The sequence below is a fragment of the Aquarana catesbeiana genome, linkage group LG07 (genome assembly GCF_042186555.1).
Source record: "Aquarana catesbeiana isolate 2022-GZ linkage group LG07, ASM4218655v1, whole genome shotgun sequence".
NCBI classification, from domain to species: Eukaryota; Metazoa; Chordata; class Amphibia; order Anura; family Ranidae; genus Aquarana; species Aquarana catesbeiana.
Window position 1 is genome coordinate 326,023,152 of NC_133330.1, and position 18,754 is coordinate 326,041,905.

At 45.0% G+C, this 18,754-nt stretch overlaps 1 protein-coding gene across 1 annotated transcript; it reads left to right on the forward strand.

The window, feature by feature from the left end:
- Positions 1-640: 640 nt before the first annotated feature.
- On the forward strand, positions 641-16,870 carry LOC141102990 (uncharacterized). Its single transcript, XM_073592080.1, has 3 exons — positions 641-689; positions 9,782-10,904; positions 13,735-16,870. The coding sequence occupies exons 1-2, from the start codon at positions 641-643 to the stop codon at positions 10,798-10,800; spliced, it is 1,068 nt and encodes a 355-aa protein (XP_073448181.1). The 3' UTR covers positions 10,801-10,904; positions 13,735-16,870.
- Positions 16,871-18,754: the final 1,884 nt, after the last annotated feature.

Here is an 18,754-nt window from a genome sequence, read left to right on the forward strand (position 1 = left end):
CCCCTCAGTAACCAGCTCATGTCTGCTGCCCATCCCAGCCCCTTCAGTACCCAGCTCATGTCTGCTGCCCATCCCAGCCCCTTCAGTACCCAGCTCATGTCTGCTGCCCATCCCAGCCCCCTCAGTACCCAGCTCATGTCTGCTGCCCATCCCAGCCCCCTCAGTACCCAGCTCATGTCTGCTGCCCATCCCAGCCCCCTCAGTACCCAGCTCATGTCTGCTGCCCATCCCAGCCCCCTCAGTACCCAGCTCATGTCTGCTGCCCATCCCAGCCCCCTCAGTACCCAGCTCATGTGCTTTTTGTTATTTTCCTGTCATGAGACCCGGAAGTTTTTTTTTTTTTTTCTCTTTCCATCACATGGCTGGGGAGAGATTTAATAAAAACAGAAACATGGCGCCAGTCACGTTACAGCTGCTGCGTCACCATCCCGGCCCCGGGCAGATCTGGGCACCAACAGCGCTGGCAAAAGGGGGCAAGAGGACGGGGCCGCTACGCCTGCCAGAGCCCGATCCCCACCGCCAGGGGCGTACCTCCCCGCCCAATGCATGACACTAACTGGCACTGCATGGCAGGGGGCACAGCTGGCACGGAGGGGGGCTCCTGTCCTATCATGCCATGGCATTGTACTGGAGATCGGACATGCGGAGGAGGATGCCACTGGGGGATCTGCACCTTGCTCTGAATACAGGTCGGTGGTGGGCATTTAACCTTGGCATGGCTGGTGGGGGGAGGAGGCTGGCACTGAGAGGTGGTGGGTTGGGGGGGTGAAGGGTTAAAATCTGGCACGTGGGTTAAAATCTGGCATGTATGCCCCATTTTCCTGCCCACTGGTGTAAATATAGCGAAGTTGTTTACATGAGAGGTGCAGCAGGAGGGGCAGAGAGGCTGAGCTGAGGATCCACACAGGGAGGGCTGAGACTCTCTACAGACCATCGACGTACCCTGGGGGGCCACAGGGGCCCCTTCCTCCTCTGATCGGCACGTACGTGGTGTCATGACATTGCTGTGATTGTCTTTGTTGTCTTGTGTTTGTTACATCGTGTTATTCTAACAATGTCTCATCTCTTGTTTGTTTGTTACATTGTAACTCTCTGTTATTGTAACAATGTATCATCTCTTGTATTTGTTATGAGATCTTATCTGGGAAATGGCAACATTCCATTAATAATATTAGATAGCAGCTTGACTTTTTTTTTATATTTGTGTCTGCATTCGTTTCCTTTTTTGCGTTTTTTTTCCCCTATATTTTTATTTGGTGATCATTCCAGTAATGGCCATGCACTATACAATCTGATTGTACAGTCTCCTTTAGATCTCCAATTAACTTTGTAGTGCACAGAGCCATCTGATTGGATGTACATTAAAGGGATTGTTTAGGATTGTCCTCATATTACATAGTTTTGGGAGATCTAGAAGAGATTGTACAATCAGATTGTATAGTGTAAGGCCTTCCTAAAGGAACTTGTATAGAGATTGTACAATCAGATTGTATAGTGTAAGGCCTTCCTAAAGGAACTTGTATAGGGATTGTGCAATCAGATTGTATAGTGCAAGGCCAGCCTAATGAAGCTTGTATAGAGATTGTGCAATCAGATTGTATAGTGTAAGGCCAGCCTAACAAAGCTTGTATAGAGATTGTGCAATCAGATTGTATAGTGTAAGGCCTTCCTAAAGGAACTTGTATAGAGATTGTACAATCAGATTGTATAGTTTAAGGCCAGCCTAAAGGAACTTGTATAGAGATTGTACAATCAGATTGTATAGTGTAAGGCCAGCCTAATGAAGCTTGTATAGAGATTGTGCAATCAGATTGTATAGTGTAAGGCCAGCCTAATGAAACTTGTATAGAGATTGTGCAATCAGATTGTATAGTGTAAGGCCAGCCTAAAGGAACTTGTATAGAGATTGTACAATCAGATTGTATAGTGTAAGGCCAGCCTAATGAAGCTTGTATAGAGATTGTACAATCAGATTGTATAGTGTAAGGCCAGCCCAATGCATGGTACACACAACCTTGTGGTTTGAACGGGAAAAAAAACTGTCAGCTCCGCTGTACTAACGACCTGATGTTAGTACAGCAATCTCCCCCGCTGAGCTATTGTGTATTTGACAGGGCCCCCACCCCCCACGCCCCCCCCCCAGAACACTCCGATCGGGAGCCAATCGGCTGCTGGTTTTGGAGCATGCAAGTCCAACGGACACAGGCTGAATGTTTCTTGACATTTGGCCCGTGTGTGGCCAGCTTAAAGGAGCTTGTATAGAGATTGTACAATCAGATTGTATAGTGTAAGGCCAGCCTAAAGGAACTTGTATAGAGATTGTACAATCAGATTATATAGTGCTGAGTTTTAAAGCTTGTCTGAGAGTTCAGAAAAAAGGGGGCGGAGAACTGAAGTTACACTCTGATGAGCTCAGTCAGGAGAGTTCTGACAGCTGATTGGAGGAAGGCACAAGTGTGCGCAGCCTATTGCATTAAGGTATGCGCCCCTAAACTTACATGTGTACATACATATATATATATATATATACACACACACACACTCTAAATAAATGTTAAAATCTAGTAGAGCGGTGGACGTGTCAGTAGGGCAGTGGGTGGCTCCAGTAGTTTTTTATTTTTTGTATTTTTTTTTTTGTATTATTTTTTTACAAGTTTATTTTTTATTTTTTTGCATTTTTTTTTTTTTTTTTTAGGAGGTTTGGTGAAATATCAGGGGGGATCTGCGCCACACGGGGTGATTAGGGTGTGCCCAGGCACATCTGGCACACCCCCTGCGCATGCCTATGTATATACCGACTGTGTCAGTAGGGCAGAGATTGGTATCAGTAGGGCAGAGATTGGTATCAGTAGGGCAGAGATTGGTATCAGTAGGGTAGAGATTGGTATCAGTAGGGGAGAGATTGGTATCAGTAGGGTAGAGATTGGTATCAGTAGGGCAGAGATTGGTATCAGTAGGGTAGAGATTGGTATCAGTAGGGCAGAGATTGGTATCAGTAGGGCAGAGATTGGTATCAGTAGGGTAGAGATTGGTATCAGTAGGGTAGAGATTGGTATCAGTAGGGCAGAGATTGGTATCAGTAGGGTAGAGATTGGTATCAGAAGGGCAGAGATTGGTATCAGTAGGGCAGAGATTGGTATCAGTAGGGCAGAGATTGGTATCAGTAGGGTAGAGATTGGTATCAGTAGGGTAGAGATTGGTATCAGTAGGGCAGAGATTGGTATCAGTAGGGTAGAGATTGGTATCAGTAGGGTAGAGATTGGTATCAGTAGGGCAGAGATTGGTATCAGTAGGGCAGAGATTGGTATCAGAAGGGCAGAGATTGGTATCAGTAGGGCAGAGATTGGTATCAGTAGGGCAGAGATTGGTATCAGTAGGGTAGAGATTGGTATCAGTAGGGTAGAGATTGGTATCAGTAGGGCAGAGATTGGTATCAGTAGGGTAGAGATTGGTATCAGTAGGGTAGAGATTGGTATCAGTAGGGCAGAGATTGGTATCAGTAGGGCAGAGATTGGTATCAGTAGGGCAGAGATTGGTATCAGTAGGGTAGAGATTGGTATCAGAAGGGCAGAGATTGGTATCAGTAGGGTAGAGATTGGTATCAGAAGGGCAGAGATTGGTATCAGTAGGGCAGTGGACAGTGTCAGTAGTTTTTATTTTTATTTTTTTTATTTTATTTTACAATTTTTTTTTTTTTAAATTTTTTTTTTACAATTTTTTAAACCTTACATTTTTAAAAAATAATTTATACTTAACTGCTCTGTGTAATGTTTATGCAGCCCTCCTCTTCTGGTGTCCCCCGCCAGCGTTTCTGGCTGCTCCCCTCTGCCAAGCTGCTTGCCATGGTGGGGGCACTTGTGTGTACTCGCTCCCAAGCCAGCTCTGTGCCTCTATGGACAAACAGACACACAGAGTGCAGATTGGCCCCGCCCCCCTACTCCTCACTGGCTGTGATTGACAGCAGTGGGAGTCAATGTCTGCAGTCTCTTAGCCAATGTGGAGGGAGAGAGCCTCTGCTCTTGTGCACAGTGCTGGACTCTGGACTGAGATCGGGCTCAGGTATGCATAAGGGGGGGGGGGGGGTTTACCTTAAAGTGATTGTAAAGGATCGTTTTTTTATTTTTTAAAAATAACAAACATATCATGCTTACCTCCACTGTGTAGCTCGTTTTGCTCTCGCGGCTCCTCCCCGCATCAGATAACCCCTTAGGAGAAGCGCTCTCCCGAGGGGGTTGCCTTACGGGTGCGCTCCTGAGTCCAGCATTCGCGTCCACAGGCACGAATGCCGGACTCGGCCTCGCCCCCCCCAGCGCCCGCGTCATTGGATTTGATTGACAGCAGCGGGAGCCAATGGCTGTGCTGCTATCAATCTATCCAATCAAGAGCCGGGACCCTGTGGAGGGAGGCACAGCGCGTCCCCGCCGAGGAGATGTAGGGGCTCAGGTAAGTAAAACGTGGGGGGGGGGGGTGTCACTGCCAGGTGTTTTTTCACCTTAATGCATAGGGTGCATTAAGGTGAAAAAAACACGAAAGTTTACAACCCCTTTAAAATGTAAAGCATTTAAAACAAGTATTTATACTGTTTAACTCCTTCCTGCCGACCATACGCACATATGTGGCCCCGGCTTTCAGGGGTTATACCGGGATGATGGCGGCAGCCGCAGGCCTTCTGTATTCAGAATCGCCGTTTTTGGTGATCTGAATACTTTGAAGTGCAAAGGAGGGATTTAGATCCCTCGATCCCTCCATAAAGAGGACCTGTCACCACCTTTTACTGTCACAAGGGATGTTTACATCGCTTGCGACATCAATAAAAGTGATCACATTTTTTTTTTTTTTAAAGTGGCAATGTTAAAAAAATATATATATATATATTTTTTTAAAGCTCCCCTGTCCCCGCGAGCTTGCGCAGCAAAGAAAATGCACACGTAAGTCGCGCCCGCATATGTAAATGGTGTTCAACACATGTGAGGTATCGCCGCGATCGTCAGAGCGAGAGCAATAATTCTGGTCCTCTGTAACTCTAACCTGGTAACTTTTTTTTTTTTTTTTAAAGCGCAGCCTATGGAGATTTTTAGGTACCGTCGTTTGGCGCCATTCCACAAGTGTATGCAGTTTCAAAGCATGACATGTTTGGTATCTATTTACTCGGATACAAAAGATTGGGCTAACTACTGTTTAGTTTTTTTTTTTTAATTCCCAAAAAATTGCGTTTGAAAGACCGCTGCGCAAATACAGTATGATATAAAATATTGCAACGATAGCCATTTTATTCTCTAGATTCTCTGCTAATATATATATATATATATATATATATATATATATATATATATATATATATATATATAATGTTTGGGGGTTCTAAGTAATTTTCTAGCAAAGAATACAGATTTTAACTTGTAAGCAACAAATGCCAGAAATAGGCTTAGGCGTGAAAGGGTTAAAATCCAGTACTCTCTGTCTCACCCTGCTCTGCACATGCTCAGTTGCCAGGGGCGTAACTACCACCACAGCGACCCATGCGGGTGCTATGGGGCCCGCAGCCGAGTGGGGCCCAGTGAGGATAAGAGCACCGCCGGCACAGTCTCCCAGCCAGGGGAGGAGGGAGGAGAGGAAGAGGCGAGCTGTCCGTATCAGCAGAGAGATGAATTGCCCGATGTAAGAGCTTTCATTAGAACTTCCAGTGTTCCCGGGGCTCATGTCACATAGCTCCACCTTTTGGCCCGGTGCCTTTGATAGACAGAATGCCGATCCAATGCGGGACATGTGACGTCATCAAAGGCGTCAGGCCAAGAGGTGGGGCTACGTGACGATGAGCCCCGGGAAGACAGGAAATTCAAATGAAAGCTATTACAGCGGGCAATCCCGCTCTCTGCTGATCCGGGTGGCTTGCCTCTTCCTCTGCACAGGTGGGGCTGTATGGGGCACAGGCAGACCAGGCTGTATTGGGCACAGGTCACGCTGTATGGGGCACAGGTCACGCTGTATGGGGCACAGGTCACGCTGCATTGACACTAGGGCAGCTGTGGGGGCTGTTTGCAGGGGGCCTCATACAACATTTTGCTATGGGGCCCTGCTGTTTCTAGTTACGCCCCTGTCAGTTGCTCTCTATTTTTAGGCACTTTACTGAATTTGTAGAGGCCGATCTGCTGACTGGATGCGGTGCGAATTCACTGCAAATCCGCATCAAAATCGCAACCTGTTCATATGAACTGATTGCGGAGCGTATAGTAAACTATTTCCAGACCGCCCGCCGCCGTTATACGTCGGTACTTTGACGTTGAATACCGTTGTTATGGCAGCAGATGGCTGCTATAACCCCGGTATTTTTAAAAACGGTCTGCTTTCAGATCAAAGTTAGCTCAGCGGCGGATTCACCGCAAGATCACTTTTATCGGCGCTCCCACCCAATCCAATGCTTTCCCCTCTGAGGCATGAAGTCGAGTGAGGGAAAGATGGCCCCGACTCCATATCATTGGATGATGGAAACGACGTCAAACGTCACTTCCACCCAATGGTCTTTATAATATATATATATATTGACCCCAGATCTCACATTAAAGAGGTACAGCCCACTTCCAGTTTTTTGTCTGGTCATTAGCCTAGGCTTATGACATCATGCACAGCTCTCTCTCTCTCACTCCCCTGAGAGTTTGCCTGGAAGGGAGAGGGGGATGAGTCATAAGAGGGCCAATGAGAGCTGCAGAGCTGGAGGTGTGCCTATGTGTGTCTGTGTAAATCCAGGAAGTGAACAGGCAGCAGCTTCAGCTGCCCACAGTTAAAATGGTTGTAGTCAGACTCAGTGGAGGGAGATTTCTGCAGCATATTTGGCAAGTACAGAATCACAGTATACAGTGGAACCTTGGTTTACGAGTAACGAACGTTTTGAAAGACGAGCAACTTTTAAAAAAAAATTCTGACTCGGGTTTGCGAGCATTGTCTCGCAAAACGAGCAGAATTCAAGCTAATGGGGTGTGCAGTACTGCATTTGGCCAGACGTGCGGGGGCGCCGGGGACACACAAACGGAGCCCTTCAGAAATACTCGGAATCGCTTGGAAATACTTGGAAATACTCAGTTCCCGAGTGTTTCCGATCCTTTCCGAGGGGTTTCCGAGTTCTGTTGAGCTGTCCCCGAGTATTTCCGAGGCTCTCCGGTGCCCCCCCACCTCTGGCCACATGCGGTATTGCATGCAATAGAAGTCAATGCGGAATGAATTATCTTTGTTTCCATTGACTTCTATGGGGGAACTCACTTTGATACAGAACGGATTATGCTCGTAATCCAAGGTTCCACTGTATATAAAATAATATGCAAAGCAGTTGGAGGGAAGCTTCAGAATGGCAAAGATGTTTTTATTCCAAGTTATGTGAGCCGACTGCAGTTCCTCTTTAACTGAGGAAGAGAGTACAGGAAGTTAGCGGATCACAAGATTTCTGGCTTGGTGAACAACTACTTTGCAAGTGTCAGGAGGATGTAAGGGGAAAAATAAGAGAAGTTTATTGTTCGAGTTTACAGACACTGTAAACAATTCTGCCCACGATTTCCAAAATGCTCTGATAAAATTACAAATCGCACAGCGCAAATTTCAGATGCCATTCATCTTAATGGCACCTAAAACGCAGTGCGGTTCTGCCCCGATAGTCACGCAAAAATAAAAACTGCAGGAATCGCGGCAAACCACATCGTGGCTCACAACTACCTCCTAAACTTTTTTTTAGGCAACAAGCTTCACGTGATCCAGTTTGCCGCAATGGCAGTTACGATTTATCGCACGACAATCGTGGCAGAACCGCACTGCGTTTTTGAGGGCGAATTAAGATGAATGGCATCTGAAATTTGCGTTGTGCCATTTGTCATTTTACCAGAGCATTTTGAAATCCCAGGAAGAATTGCCACGATTCTGTCCTTGATTCTAAATGCTCAGGTGTGAATGCAGCCTTAGACCTACTTAATGTGCATTCACACCTGAGCGTAGCGTTTTTGAGCGCTTTTCCGGAGTTTTTTTGTGCGTTTTTTGGGCGTTTTTGCGCATTTGTATGCAGCGTTTTTTGGGCTTTGGCGTTTTTTTTATTAGCCAATAGAGAAGACTATTATCTGTTGCATCGTTTGTTGTTAGGTATTTTAGCTTTTCCATTAGCTTTTATTTCTTCTTTTATGATTATTTATTATTATAATGTTTTTTGGTTAGGGTAAGGGGTTCAAGTTCAGTTTAGGTTGGGGTTCGGATTAGGAGTTGGAGTTCGGGTTATTTATTGTTATTTATTTTTTATTTTATTTATTATTATTATACGGATAATAATAAATTAATAAATATATGTAAAATAAATAAAAATCATAAATAAAAATAAATAAATTCAATAAATGAATACTAAGTAACAATAAATAAATAACCCTTAATTTTAACCCTTAACCCTTAAAAAAATAAAACAATAATAAATAACTAAACACCCTAACACAAAAATAATAATAATTATTATTAATTAATTTTTTGTTCAAGTTTGGGTGTTATTTTAATATTTGTATTATTATTATTATTATTATTATTATTAATAATAATAATAATATATTTAATAATTGTTAAGGTTAGAGGTTAATTATTATTTATTAATGTATTATTAATTTATTTTACTTATGATGATTTTTAGTTATTTGTGTATTTATTTTACATATATTATTACTAATTATTAATATATTGTTAATTTTATTTTACTTATTTATGATGATTTTTAGTTATTTGTGTATTTATTTTACATATATTATTACTAATTATTAATATATTATTAATTTTATTTTACTTATTTATGATGATTTTTAGTTATTTGTGTATTTATTTTACATATATTATTACTATTTTATTTAAAAAAAAAAAATTTAGCAGAAAATCTCAAGTTGCAGGCAGTGTGAACCCAGGCTTAAAGTGTATGTTGACTTAGTAAAACAAATATCAGCTTTAAAAAGGTCTCCAGGCTCAGCTGCACTAATGATGATCTGACGGAGACACGCCCCCTCCTGCCCTCTCCTCCAATGAGAAAAGTTATTTTACTGATTACACTGTTGAAAGAGTCTGATTAGTCACAGGGTTCTCTCTCCTCCATTCACAGATCCCGTTACAGGCAGTGCAATCAGTGTATGAACTTTTCTCATTGGAGGAGAAGACAGAAGGGGGGGCGTGTCCCTCTCCGATTATTTTTAGTGCAGCTGAGCCTGGAGACCCAAAGCTGTTAACCCCTTCTCGCTGATCTGACGATCAGATTCTGCCTCCGCACTTTGCTGATCGTCAGATAATGTCTCAGACGATCTGCGCATGCGCAGTGTTTATGTCACGCCAGCTCCATCCGAGGAGTGAGCAAGAGAGGGTGGCTACGTTCCTACATCCAGTGGGTTCATGGAGAAGGAACATAGCCACCCTCCAATAGGAAGTTAGATCACAGAAGCAAAAGCTAGAAAAAAATGGAGCTTTGGAGGCTGAGAGCATTAGGGGTGTTTTTTTTTTAAAGTTAAGAATACATACTTCAATAGAATTATTTCTTTTGAAACCAGATTGTAGGGTCATTTTAACCGCAGTGCCAGAAGTTCAGCAGCAGGAAGAGGACAGGCCACCCTGCAGTGATGGTCAGCAGCAGGAAGAGGACAGGCCACCCTGCAGTGATGGTCAGCAGCAGGAAGAGGACAGGCCACCCCTGCAGAGAAGGTCAGCAGCAAGAAGAGTATAGGGCAGCCCTGCAGAGAAGGTCAGCAGCAAGAAGAGGACAGGCCAACCCTGCAGTGATGGTTAGCAGCAGGAAGAGGACGGGGCAGCCCTGCAGAGCAGGTCAGCAGCAGGAAGAGGACAGGGCAGCCCTGCAGAGCAGGTCAGCAGCAGGAAGAGGACAGGGCAGCCCTGCAGAGCAGGTCAGCAGCAGGAAGAGGACAGGGCAGCCCTGCAGAGCAGGTCAGCAGCAGGAAGAGGACAGGGCAGCCCTGCAGAGCAGGTCAGCAGCAGGAAGAGGACAGGGCAGCCCTGCAGAGCAGGTCAGCAGCAGGAAGAGGACAGGGCAGCCCTGCAGAGCAGGTCAGCAGCAGGAAGAGGACAGGGCAGCCCTGCAGAGCAGGTCAGCAGCAGGAAGAGGACAGGGCAGCCCTGCAGAGCAGGTCAGCAGCAGGAAGAGGACAGGGCAGCCCTGCAGAGCAGGTCAGCAGCAGGAAGAGGACAGGGCAGCCCTGCAGAGCAGGTCAGCAGCAGGAAGAGGACAGGGCAGCCTTGCAGAGAAGGTCAGCAGCAGGAAGAGGGCCAGGTAGCCCTGCAGTTATAGTCAGCAGCAGGAAGAGGACAGGGCAGCCCTGCAGAGCAGGTCAGCAGCAGGAAGAGGACAGGGCAGCCCTGCAGAGCAGGTCAGCAGCAGGAAGAGGACAGGGCAGCCCTGCAGAGCAGGTCAGCAGCAGGAAGAGGACAGGGCAGCCCTGCAGAGCAGGTCAGCAGCAGGAAGAGGACAGGGCAGCCCTGCAGAGCAGGTCAGCAGCAGGAAGAGGACAGGGCAGCCCTGCAGAGCAGGTCAGCAGCAGGAAGAGGACAGGGCAGCCCTGCAGAGCAGGTCAGCAGCAGGAAGAGGACAGGGCAGCCCTGCAGAGCAGGTCAGCAGCAGGAAGAGGACAGGGCAGCCCTGCAGAGCAGGTCAGCAGCAGGAAGAGGACAGGGCAGCCCTTCAGAGAAGGTCAGCAGCAGGAAGAGGACAGGGCAGCCCTTCAGAGAAGGTCAGCAGCAGGAAGAGGACAGGGCAGCCCTTCAGAGAAGGTCAGCAGCAGGAAGAGGGCCAGGTAGCCCTGCAGTTACAGTCAGCAGCAGGAAGAGGACAGGGCAGCCCTGCAGTGAAGATTTCTACAGAACCCAGCAGCCTGCACAATGTGGGACATCCTTCATTACAGGTAAGTACTGTAAACAAAGTTGTAGAAAATTTTCTTTTTTTAAAAAAAAACTAAACTTCTGCTTTATATTTGCTTTGCTTACCTTATAATAGAAGAGCAGAAACAGTCCAATCCAGCAAAGCTTAACCACTTCAGGTCCAGAAGATTTACCCCCCTTCATGACCAGGCCATTTTTTGTGATACGGCACTGGATAACTTTAACTGACAATTGCACGGGCGTGTGACGACGTACCCAAATAAAATGTATGTTCTTTTTCCCCACAAATAGAGCTTTCTTTTGGTGGTATTTGATCACCTCTGCGGTTTTAATTTTTTGTGCTATAAACAAAAAAAAAAGAGCGACAATTTTGAAAAAGGAACATTATTTCAATATTATTACAATATTTTTTTCTGACACTTTTTTTGGGGACCAGTGACACTAATACAGTGATCAGAACTACAAAATATACACTGTCACTGTACTAATGACACTGGCAGGGAAGGGGTTAACATGAGGGGCGCTCAAAGCGTTAAATGTGTTCCTAGGGGAGTGCTTGCTAACTGTGGTAAGGCAGAGATTTGTGTTCCTGCTTAGCAGACAAGCGGATCCATGCCTTCCCTTGTCACAGATCGCCGCTCTGCCTGTCTCCCGAATGATCGCCGGGTGCGTCCGCCGGACCCGCTGATTGGCTCCTGCTGTGTCCAAACACAGGGGGAGCGGGTCGCTGGCGGCACATGCGTGCCCCAGACCCAGAAGTACAGAATCACATACAGGTACGTGATTCTGCCCAGAGAGGCCGCCCTGCCGCAGTAAATGTATGTGGGACCGTCTGCATCTGGTAAAGTGCTTCTAAAGCCTGAAGGTCATTTACCCCAATCATGTATTATTTACATTAAGGTAAAAAAAACCTTCTGCATGCAGATCGCCCCTCCCCCTCCCCCCCACCCCACCCCCACCCCACCCCCACCCCACCCCCACCCCAATGTGATTTAGAACAGAAAACATTTTTATTCCCCATCAGACATCCCCTTAAGTCAGAGTCCCACCTCACATCTGAGCCCCTATCAGAGTCCCCCCTTACATCACAGTCCCCCTTACCACAGAGTCCCCCCTTACATCACAGTCCCCCTTACATTGGAGTCCCCATGAGAGTTGCTTCCTTCATCGAGGTCCCCCTTACATTGGAGTCCCCCTTACATCGGAGTCCCCTCTTACATCACAGTCCCCCTTACCTCAGAGTCCCCCCTTACATCGGAGTCCCCATGAGAGTTCCTTCTTACATCGAGGTCCCCCTTACATCAGAGTCCCCCTTACATCAGAGTCCCACTTACAGCGGAGTCCCCCCTTACATCGGAGTCTCCATGAGAGTTCCTTCTTACATCAGAGTCCCCCCTTACATCAGAGTCCCCCCTACATAAGAGTCCCCATGAGAGTTCCTTCTTACATCGAGGTCCCCCTTACATTGAGGTCCCCCTTGCATCGGAGTCCCCCTTACATCAGAGTCCCCCTTTACATCGGAGTCCCCATAAGAGTTCCTTCTTACATTGAGGTCCCCCTTACATTGGAGTCCCCCTTACATCAGAGTCCCCCCTTACATCGGAGTCCCCATGAGAGTTCCTTCTTACAACGAGGTCCCCCTTGCATCGGAGTCCCCCTTACATCAGAGTCCCCCCTTACATCGGAATCCCCATAAGAGTTCCTTCTTACATCAAGGTCCCCCTTACATCACAGTCCCCGCTTACATCGGAGTCCCCGTGAGAGTTCCTACTTACATCGAGGTCCCTCTTACATAGGAGTCCCCCCTTACATAGGAGTCCCCCCTACATAGGAGTCCCCCTTACATCAGAGTCCCCCCTTACATCGGAGTCCCCATGAGAGTTCCTTCTTACATTGAGGTCCCCCCTTACATCAGAGTCCCCCCTTACATCAGAGTCCCCCCTACATAAGAGTCCACATGAGAGTTCCTTCTTACATCAAGGTCCCCCTTACATTGGAGTCCCCCTTACATCGGAGTCCCCATGAGAGTTCCTTCTTACATCGAGGTCCCCCTTACATCGAGGTCCCCCTTACATCGAGGTCCCCCTTGCATCGGAGTCCCCCTTACATCAAAGTCCCCCCTTACATCAGAGTCCCCATAAGAGTTCCTTCTTACATTGAGGTCCCCCTTACAATGGAGTCCCCCTTACAGCGGAGTCCCCATGAGAGTTCCTTCTTACATCGAGGTCCCCCTTACATTGGAGTCCCCCTTGCATCGGTGTCCCCATGAGAGTTCCTTCTTACATCGAGGTCCCCCTTGCATCGGAGTCCCCCTTACATCAGAGTCCCCCCTTACATCGGAGTCCCCATAAGAGTTCCTTCTTACATCAAGGTCCCCCTTACATCACAGTCCCCCTTACATCAGAGTCCCCCCTTACATCGGAGTCCCCATGAGAGTTCCTTCTTACATCGAGGTCCCCCTTACATCAGAGTCCCCCTTTACATAGGAGTCCCCCTTACATAAGAGTCCCCCTTACATCAGAGTCCCCCCTTACATTGGAGTCCCCATGAGAGTTCCTTCTTACATCGAGGTCCCCCTTACATCAGAGTCCTCGGTCACAGAGGAGCCCCCATCAGTCTTACATTAGAGGGACACATAAAATCATGCAGCGGGGGCAGGGTTTGGCCCATGGCCCGCAGTTCTGATCTATACAAACAGTATTCTTTTAAACTATGCTTGACATGAACATGCTTTGACCTCCGTACTCCCATGTTATTATCGCTCATAGCTCTTTACTGGTAAAATTAGAAAAAGAACACATATATATTTTTTTTTTTTTTTTTTTTTTCAGTAAACTTTTTTCCTTCCCCCAGATTCTGCTTGGAGGTCGGCCAGATCTGTCATCCGTTGCCCTATAATTTAATTCCACAGCGTCTCATGAGACTTGAGCCACTCCTAAAATAAACTGCGAGCTCAGGGGCCGAGCACAAGCTGCAAGATAAATATTTATAGGGATTGGCTGCCAGGTAGGTCATTTTGAATGCAATGTACAATGTAAATAATTGCAGGATGGTGATGAAAAAAGGCTACCGATAAGTGCGGGGTGTTTGGGGCGCTCTTACAACTAGTCACTAGATAACCCCTTCCTGCCTGCAACCTGTATATCCGCATTCCCCAGTACAGGGAATGTGAAGAAGATCTGTTAATATACATTCTCCCCTTTAAGACCCAGCTAGTGACACTTTGCATGGCTGCTGGCTCTCAATCCCGACTGTCCCCACTGACAATTGGGAAGCCAATCAGAACAGTTCCCAATCAGGTGATCACTGTGTCAGCTCTAACATAATGATCACATGTATTCTGAACATTCCATTGACAAAAATGAAAGCCTGCGGATGAACACTGCCACCTTCTGGCTGCAGTGATCATCTGCAGTCCACTGTATTTAGAGCTGGAGTTTAACCACTTTAACCTCCATGTATTATTGCTGTCTGTGCCCCTATTAGGGAGATTCACCCTCTGTATTTGTCCAGTTTACTGTTATTTTTGAAAGTGAAAGTATGACAAATCCCACATTTTGGGGTGTCCCTATAAAGGAATTGAGGGGAAATCTTCCAAATGGGGCTCTAGTTCTGGTACCAAGCAGGGATTCCCTCACCTTGGAGGGATTTTCTCTTACTTCCTGTTTTGGCTATGGGACAGGAAGTGCAGGAAAATCTCCACAATGGCTGGCAAGCAATAGCAAAAAAAAAAAAAAAAAAAAAAAAAAAAAGGCCCTTACTGTATCCAAAATGGGAAAAAAATCTTCTTCTTCAATGCGAAAAAAATGGAAAATGTTGCTGGAAAATGTACATTGTATCTGATTGTATTCTTTATTCTTCACCACCCATACACAGGTGGAAGACCGGTAAGACCCCCGTGACTGTCAGGCTACCCTGGCTCAGTTATCACAGTGCTGATGCTGTCAATTATAAAGGTACAGTACTGTGATAACTGAAGGATGGCAGCCATCTTACCTTCACTCTCCTGATGTGCGCCGGAAGACAGCGGCACGCCTTAAAGAGGAATTCCGGAATTTCCAAACTGCCAGATATTATTTTAGAATGAGGAAGTGTTGAAATTGCAAAATATTACCAGTGAACCCTTTGAACTCACTTTTCCTGCAACCGAAGAGGGTTCACTAAAACACAGCATGGTGTCCTGACACCTTTAGAAACTATGTGACTGCATTTATTCTCTCCATTGTATGAAAATAGTACAGCTCCTGACAGTAACCCCAAAATCACGGAGGTCACCCCATCTTCTACTCACCCAACCTTCCTATCCTGTATACAATGTATGGACTCTGCACAGTACCACTTCTCTTGCCCTGTATACTGGGTGTAATTCTCAGTACCTGTTCTTATTCTGCATGTAAGGATTCTGCATAGTACCACTTCTCTTGCCCTGTATGCCGGGTGTAATTCTCAGTGTATGATCCTATTCTGTATGTATGGACTCTGCACAGCACCACTTCTCTTGTCCTGTATACTGGGTGTAATTCTCAGTATATGATCCTATTCTGTATGTATGGACTCTGCACAGTACCACTTCTCTTGTCCTCTATGCCCAGTGTAATTCTCAGTATCTGTTTATAAAAGTGTTTTGTTGAATCTGTTCTGAAAAGTGCAAAAAAAACCTGTTGATCCATAAATACAGTGCCACTCTGTGCCCCCTGCAGTGCTATCTCCCACAGTCTTAACAGATTGAACTACAAAACACCTGCCACTTATATTAGAGAGGGGGAGCTGATCTGTAGTTCAGCAAAACGCAACTGGACAGGGCTGACACCATGCTTCGCAATTTCACTCCAGCAAAGTTACAGATATGTTGTCAGCCTACCACAGGAATTTAGAACCTGGTTGCATTTCTGACAGGATCAACAGGAAATTTACTGTATTTCATGATCTTCAAACGGTTAAAATATGGAAAAATGTATCCATATTGCTGAGATTTACTGTTAAGGATTTTATCTTTTTTTTTATTATGGTTCGGTATAGAGAGCGGGTTCCCACAGGTGACCAATCCTATTTAATGTATCCATAAACGACCTGGAGGATGGGCTAAACAGTTCAATCTCTGTATATGTGGATGACACCAAGCTAAGCAAGGCAATAACTTCTCCGCAGGATGTGGAAACTACATGGCAAATGAGGTTTAATGTAGAAAAATGTAAAATAATGCATTTGGGTGGCAACAATATGAATGCAATCTATACACTGGGGGGAGAACCTCTGGGGGAATCTAGGATGGAGAAGGACCTGGAGGTCCTAGTAGATGATAGGCTCAGCAATGCCAAACTGCTGCTAACAAAGCAAACAGAATATTGGCATTAAAAAGGGGATCAACTCCAGAGATAAAACGAGAATTCTCCCAAGACTCTGGTCCGGCCGCACCTGGAGTATGCTGTCCAGTTCTGGGTGCCAGTCCTCAGGAGGGACGTACTGGAAATGGAGCGAGTACAAAGAAGGGCAACAAAGCTAATAAAGGGTCTGGAGGACATTAGTTATGAGGAAAGGTTGTGAGCACTGAACTTATTCTCTCTGGAGAAGAGACGCTTGAGAGGGGATATAATTTCAACGTACAAATACCGTACTGGTGATCTCACAATAGGGATAAAACTTTTCCGCAAAAGGGAAATTAAAAAGACATGCAGCCATTCAATAAAATTAGAAGAAAAGAGGTTTAACCTTAAACTACGTAGAAGGTTCTTTACAGTAAGAGCGGCAAGGATGTGGAATTCCCTTCCACAGGCGGATGGTCTCAGCGGGGAGCATCGATAGTTTAAAAAAAAACTATTAGATAAGCACCTGAACGACCACAACATACAGGGATATACAATGTAATACTGACATATAATCACACACATAGGTTGGACTTGGCGGACTTGTCTTTTTTCAACCTCAGCTACTATGTAACTATGTCATACAGTTCATTTTAAAACAAAAATAAATCCTTTTGTCACATGTATTCTTCTTTGAATCTTGGTGTTCTTTGTGTATTTCTTCTAGATCTGTGCAGTAATCCGGTGTGAGAGATCCCCTCTGTGTAGGAGCTTCCTGTAATAAAGACCGCTCACTGCTGCTCTCTTGTCTCCGCCTTATGCCGCGTACACACAACAGGACTTTCCGGCAGAAAAGGTCCGACGGAATCATTCCGTCGGACATTCTGATCGTGTGTGGGCTTCATCGGACTTTTTTCTTTTCGAAAATTCTGACGGACTTAGAAATAGAACATGTTTCAAATCTTTCCGACGGACTCAATTCCTATCAAGAAAATCCTTCGTCTGTATGCTAGTCCGACGGACCAAAAATGACGCAAGGGCAGCTATTGGCTACTGGCTATTGAACTTCCTTTTTCTAGTCCCGTTGTACGTCATCACGTTCTAAACGATCTGACTTTGGTGTGATCGTGTGTAGGTGCAAGTCCGTTTCAGCGGAACTCCGTCGGAAAGTCCATCAGAGTCTACTCTGACAGAAAGTCCACTCGGGTGCACGCAGCATAAGGCCTACTTTTATTGTAGAATTTTTTTTGGGAGGTGAATAGAATGTATACATTTTTTTGAAACTATATTCATAGGGGGATCAATGTGCGATGCCCATGCACTTTAGTTACTGCGCAGAAATGTGGCGGTGTGCTGCGTGGAATCGGCAGCTCCTACAAGTGTATACTGCAGGAGATATAATATAAAACAAGAGATATAATATAATACAAGAAATATAATACAAAACAAGAGATATAATATAATACAAGAAATATAATATAAAACAAGAGATATAATATAATACAAGAGATATAATATAAAACAAGAGATATAATATAATATAAAACAAGAGATATCATATAATACAAGAGATATAATATAAAACAAGAGATATAATATAATACAAGAGATATAATATAAAACAAGAGATATAATATAATACAAGAGATATAATATAAAACCAGAGATATAATATAATACAAGAGATATAATATAAAACAAGAGATATAATATAATACAAGAGATATAATATAAAACAAGAGATATAATATAATACAAAACAAGAGATATATAATATAAAACAAGAGATATAATATAATATAAAACAAGAGATATAATATAATACAAGAGATATAATATAATATAAAACAAGAGATATAATATAATACAAGAGATATAATATAATATAAAACAAGAGATATAATATGATACAAGATATAGTCAGAGACTGCAGACATGATAAAAGTCATGGTAAGTGACTGCGGACATACTATACGAGTTGTTGAAGGCTAAAGACATTCTTAAAGAGACAGTCATAGATTGGAGACATATTACATGAGATTGCCTTAACAGGGCTATAGGGAAACATACATTAGTGCCCGCAAGGGGCCCCAAGGGCAAAAAGTGGCGAAGGGTCACATGTGGCACCCCAGGTCACAGGTTGGGCACCAGGGATCAAAAGGCAACTCTGAACAGTCTGATCTGTATGTTGGGTGGGATAAATTCATATATGGCCACAGGGGTGGACTGACAACTCATGGGGCCCTCAGGCAATAGGAGTTTATGGGGCCCCCGGGCAATAGGAGAAGATTATGGGGCTCCCCAGGCAATAGGAGATTATGGGGCCCCCAGGCAATAAGAGATTATGGAGCCCCCAGGCAATAGATTATGGGGCCACACAGTATACACACACACACACATACAGTATACACATACAGACACACAATATACACACACAGAATACACATACACACACACACTGAAAAGGTACTGGAGAGGCGGGGCAGCTATAATCTTGGGATTTAAAAAAAAAAAAAACACAGATTTTTATATACTGTTCCTGGTTTTATTGAGGCTGGCAACCCTGATGG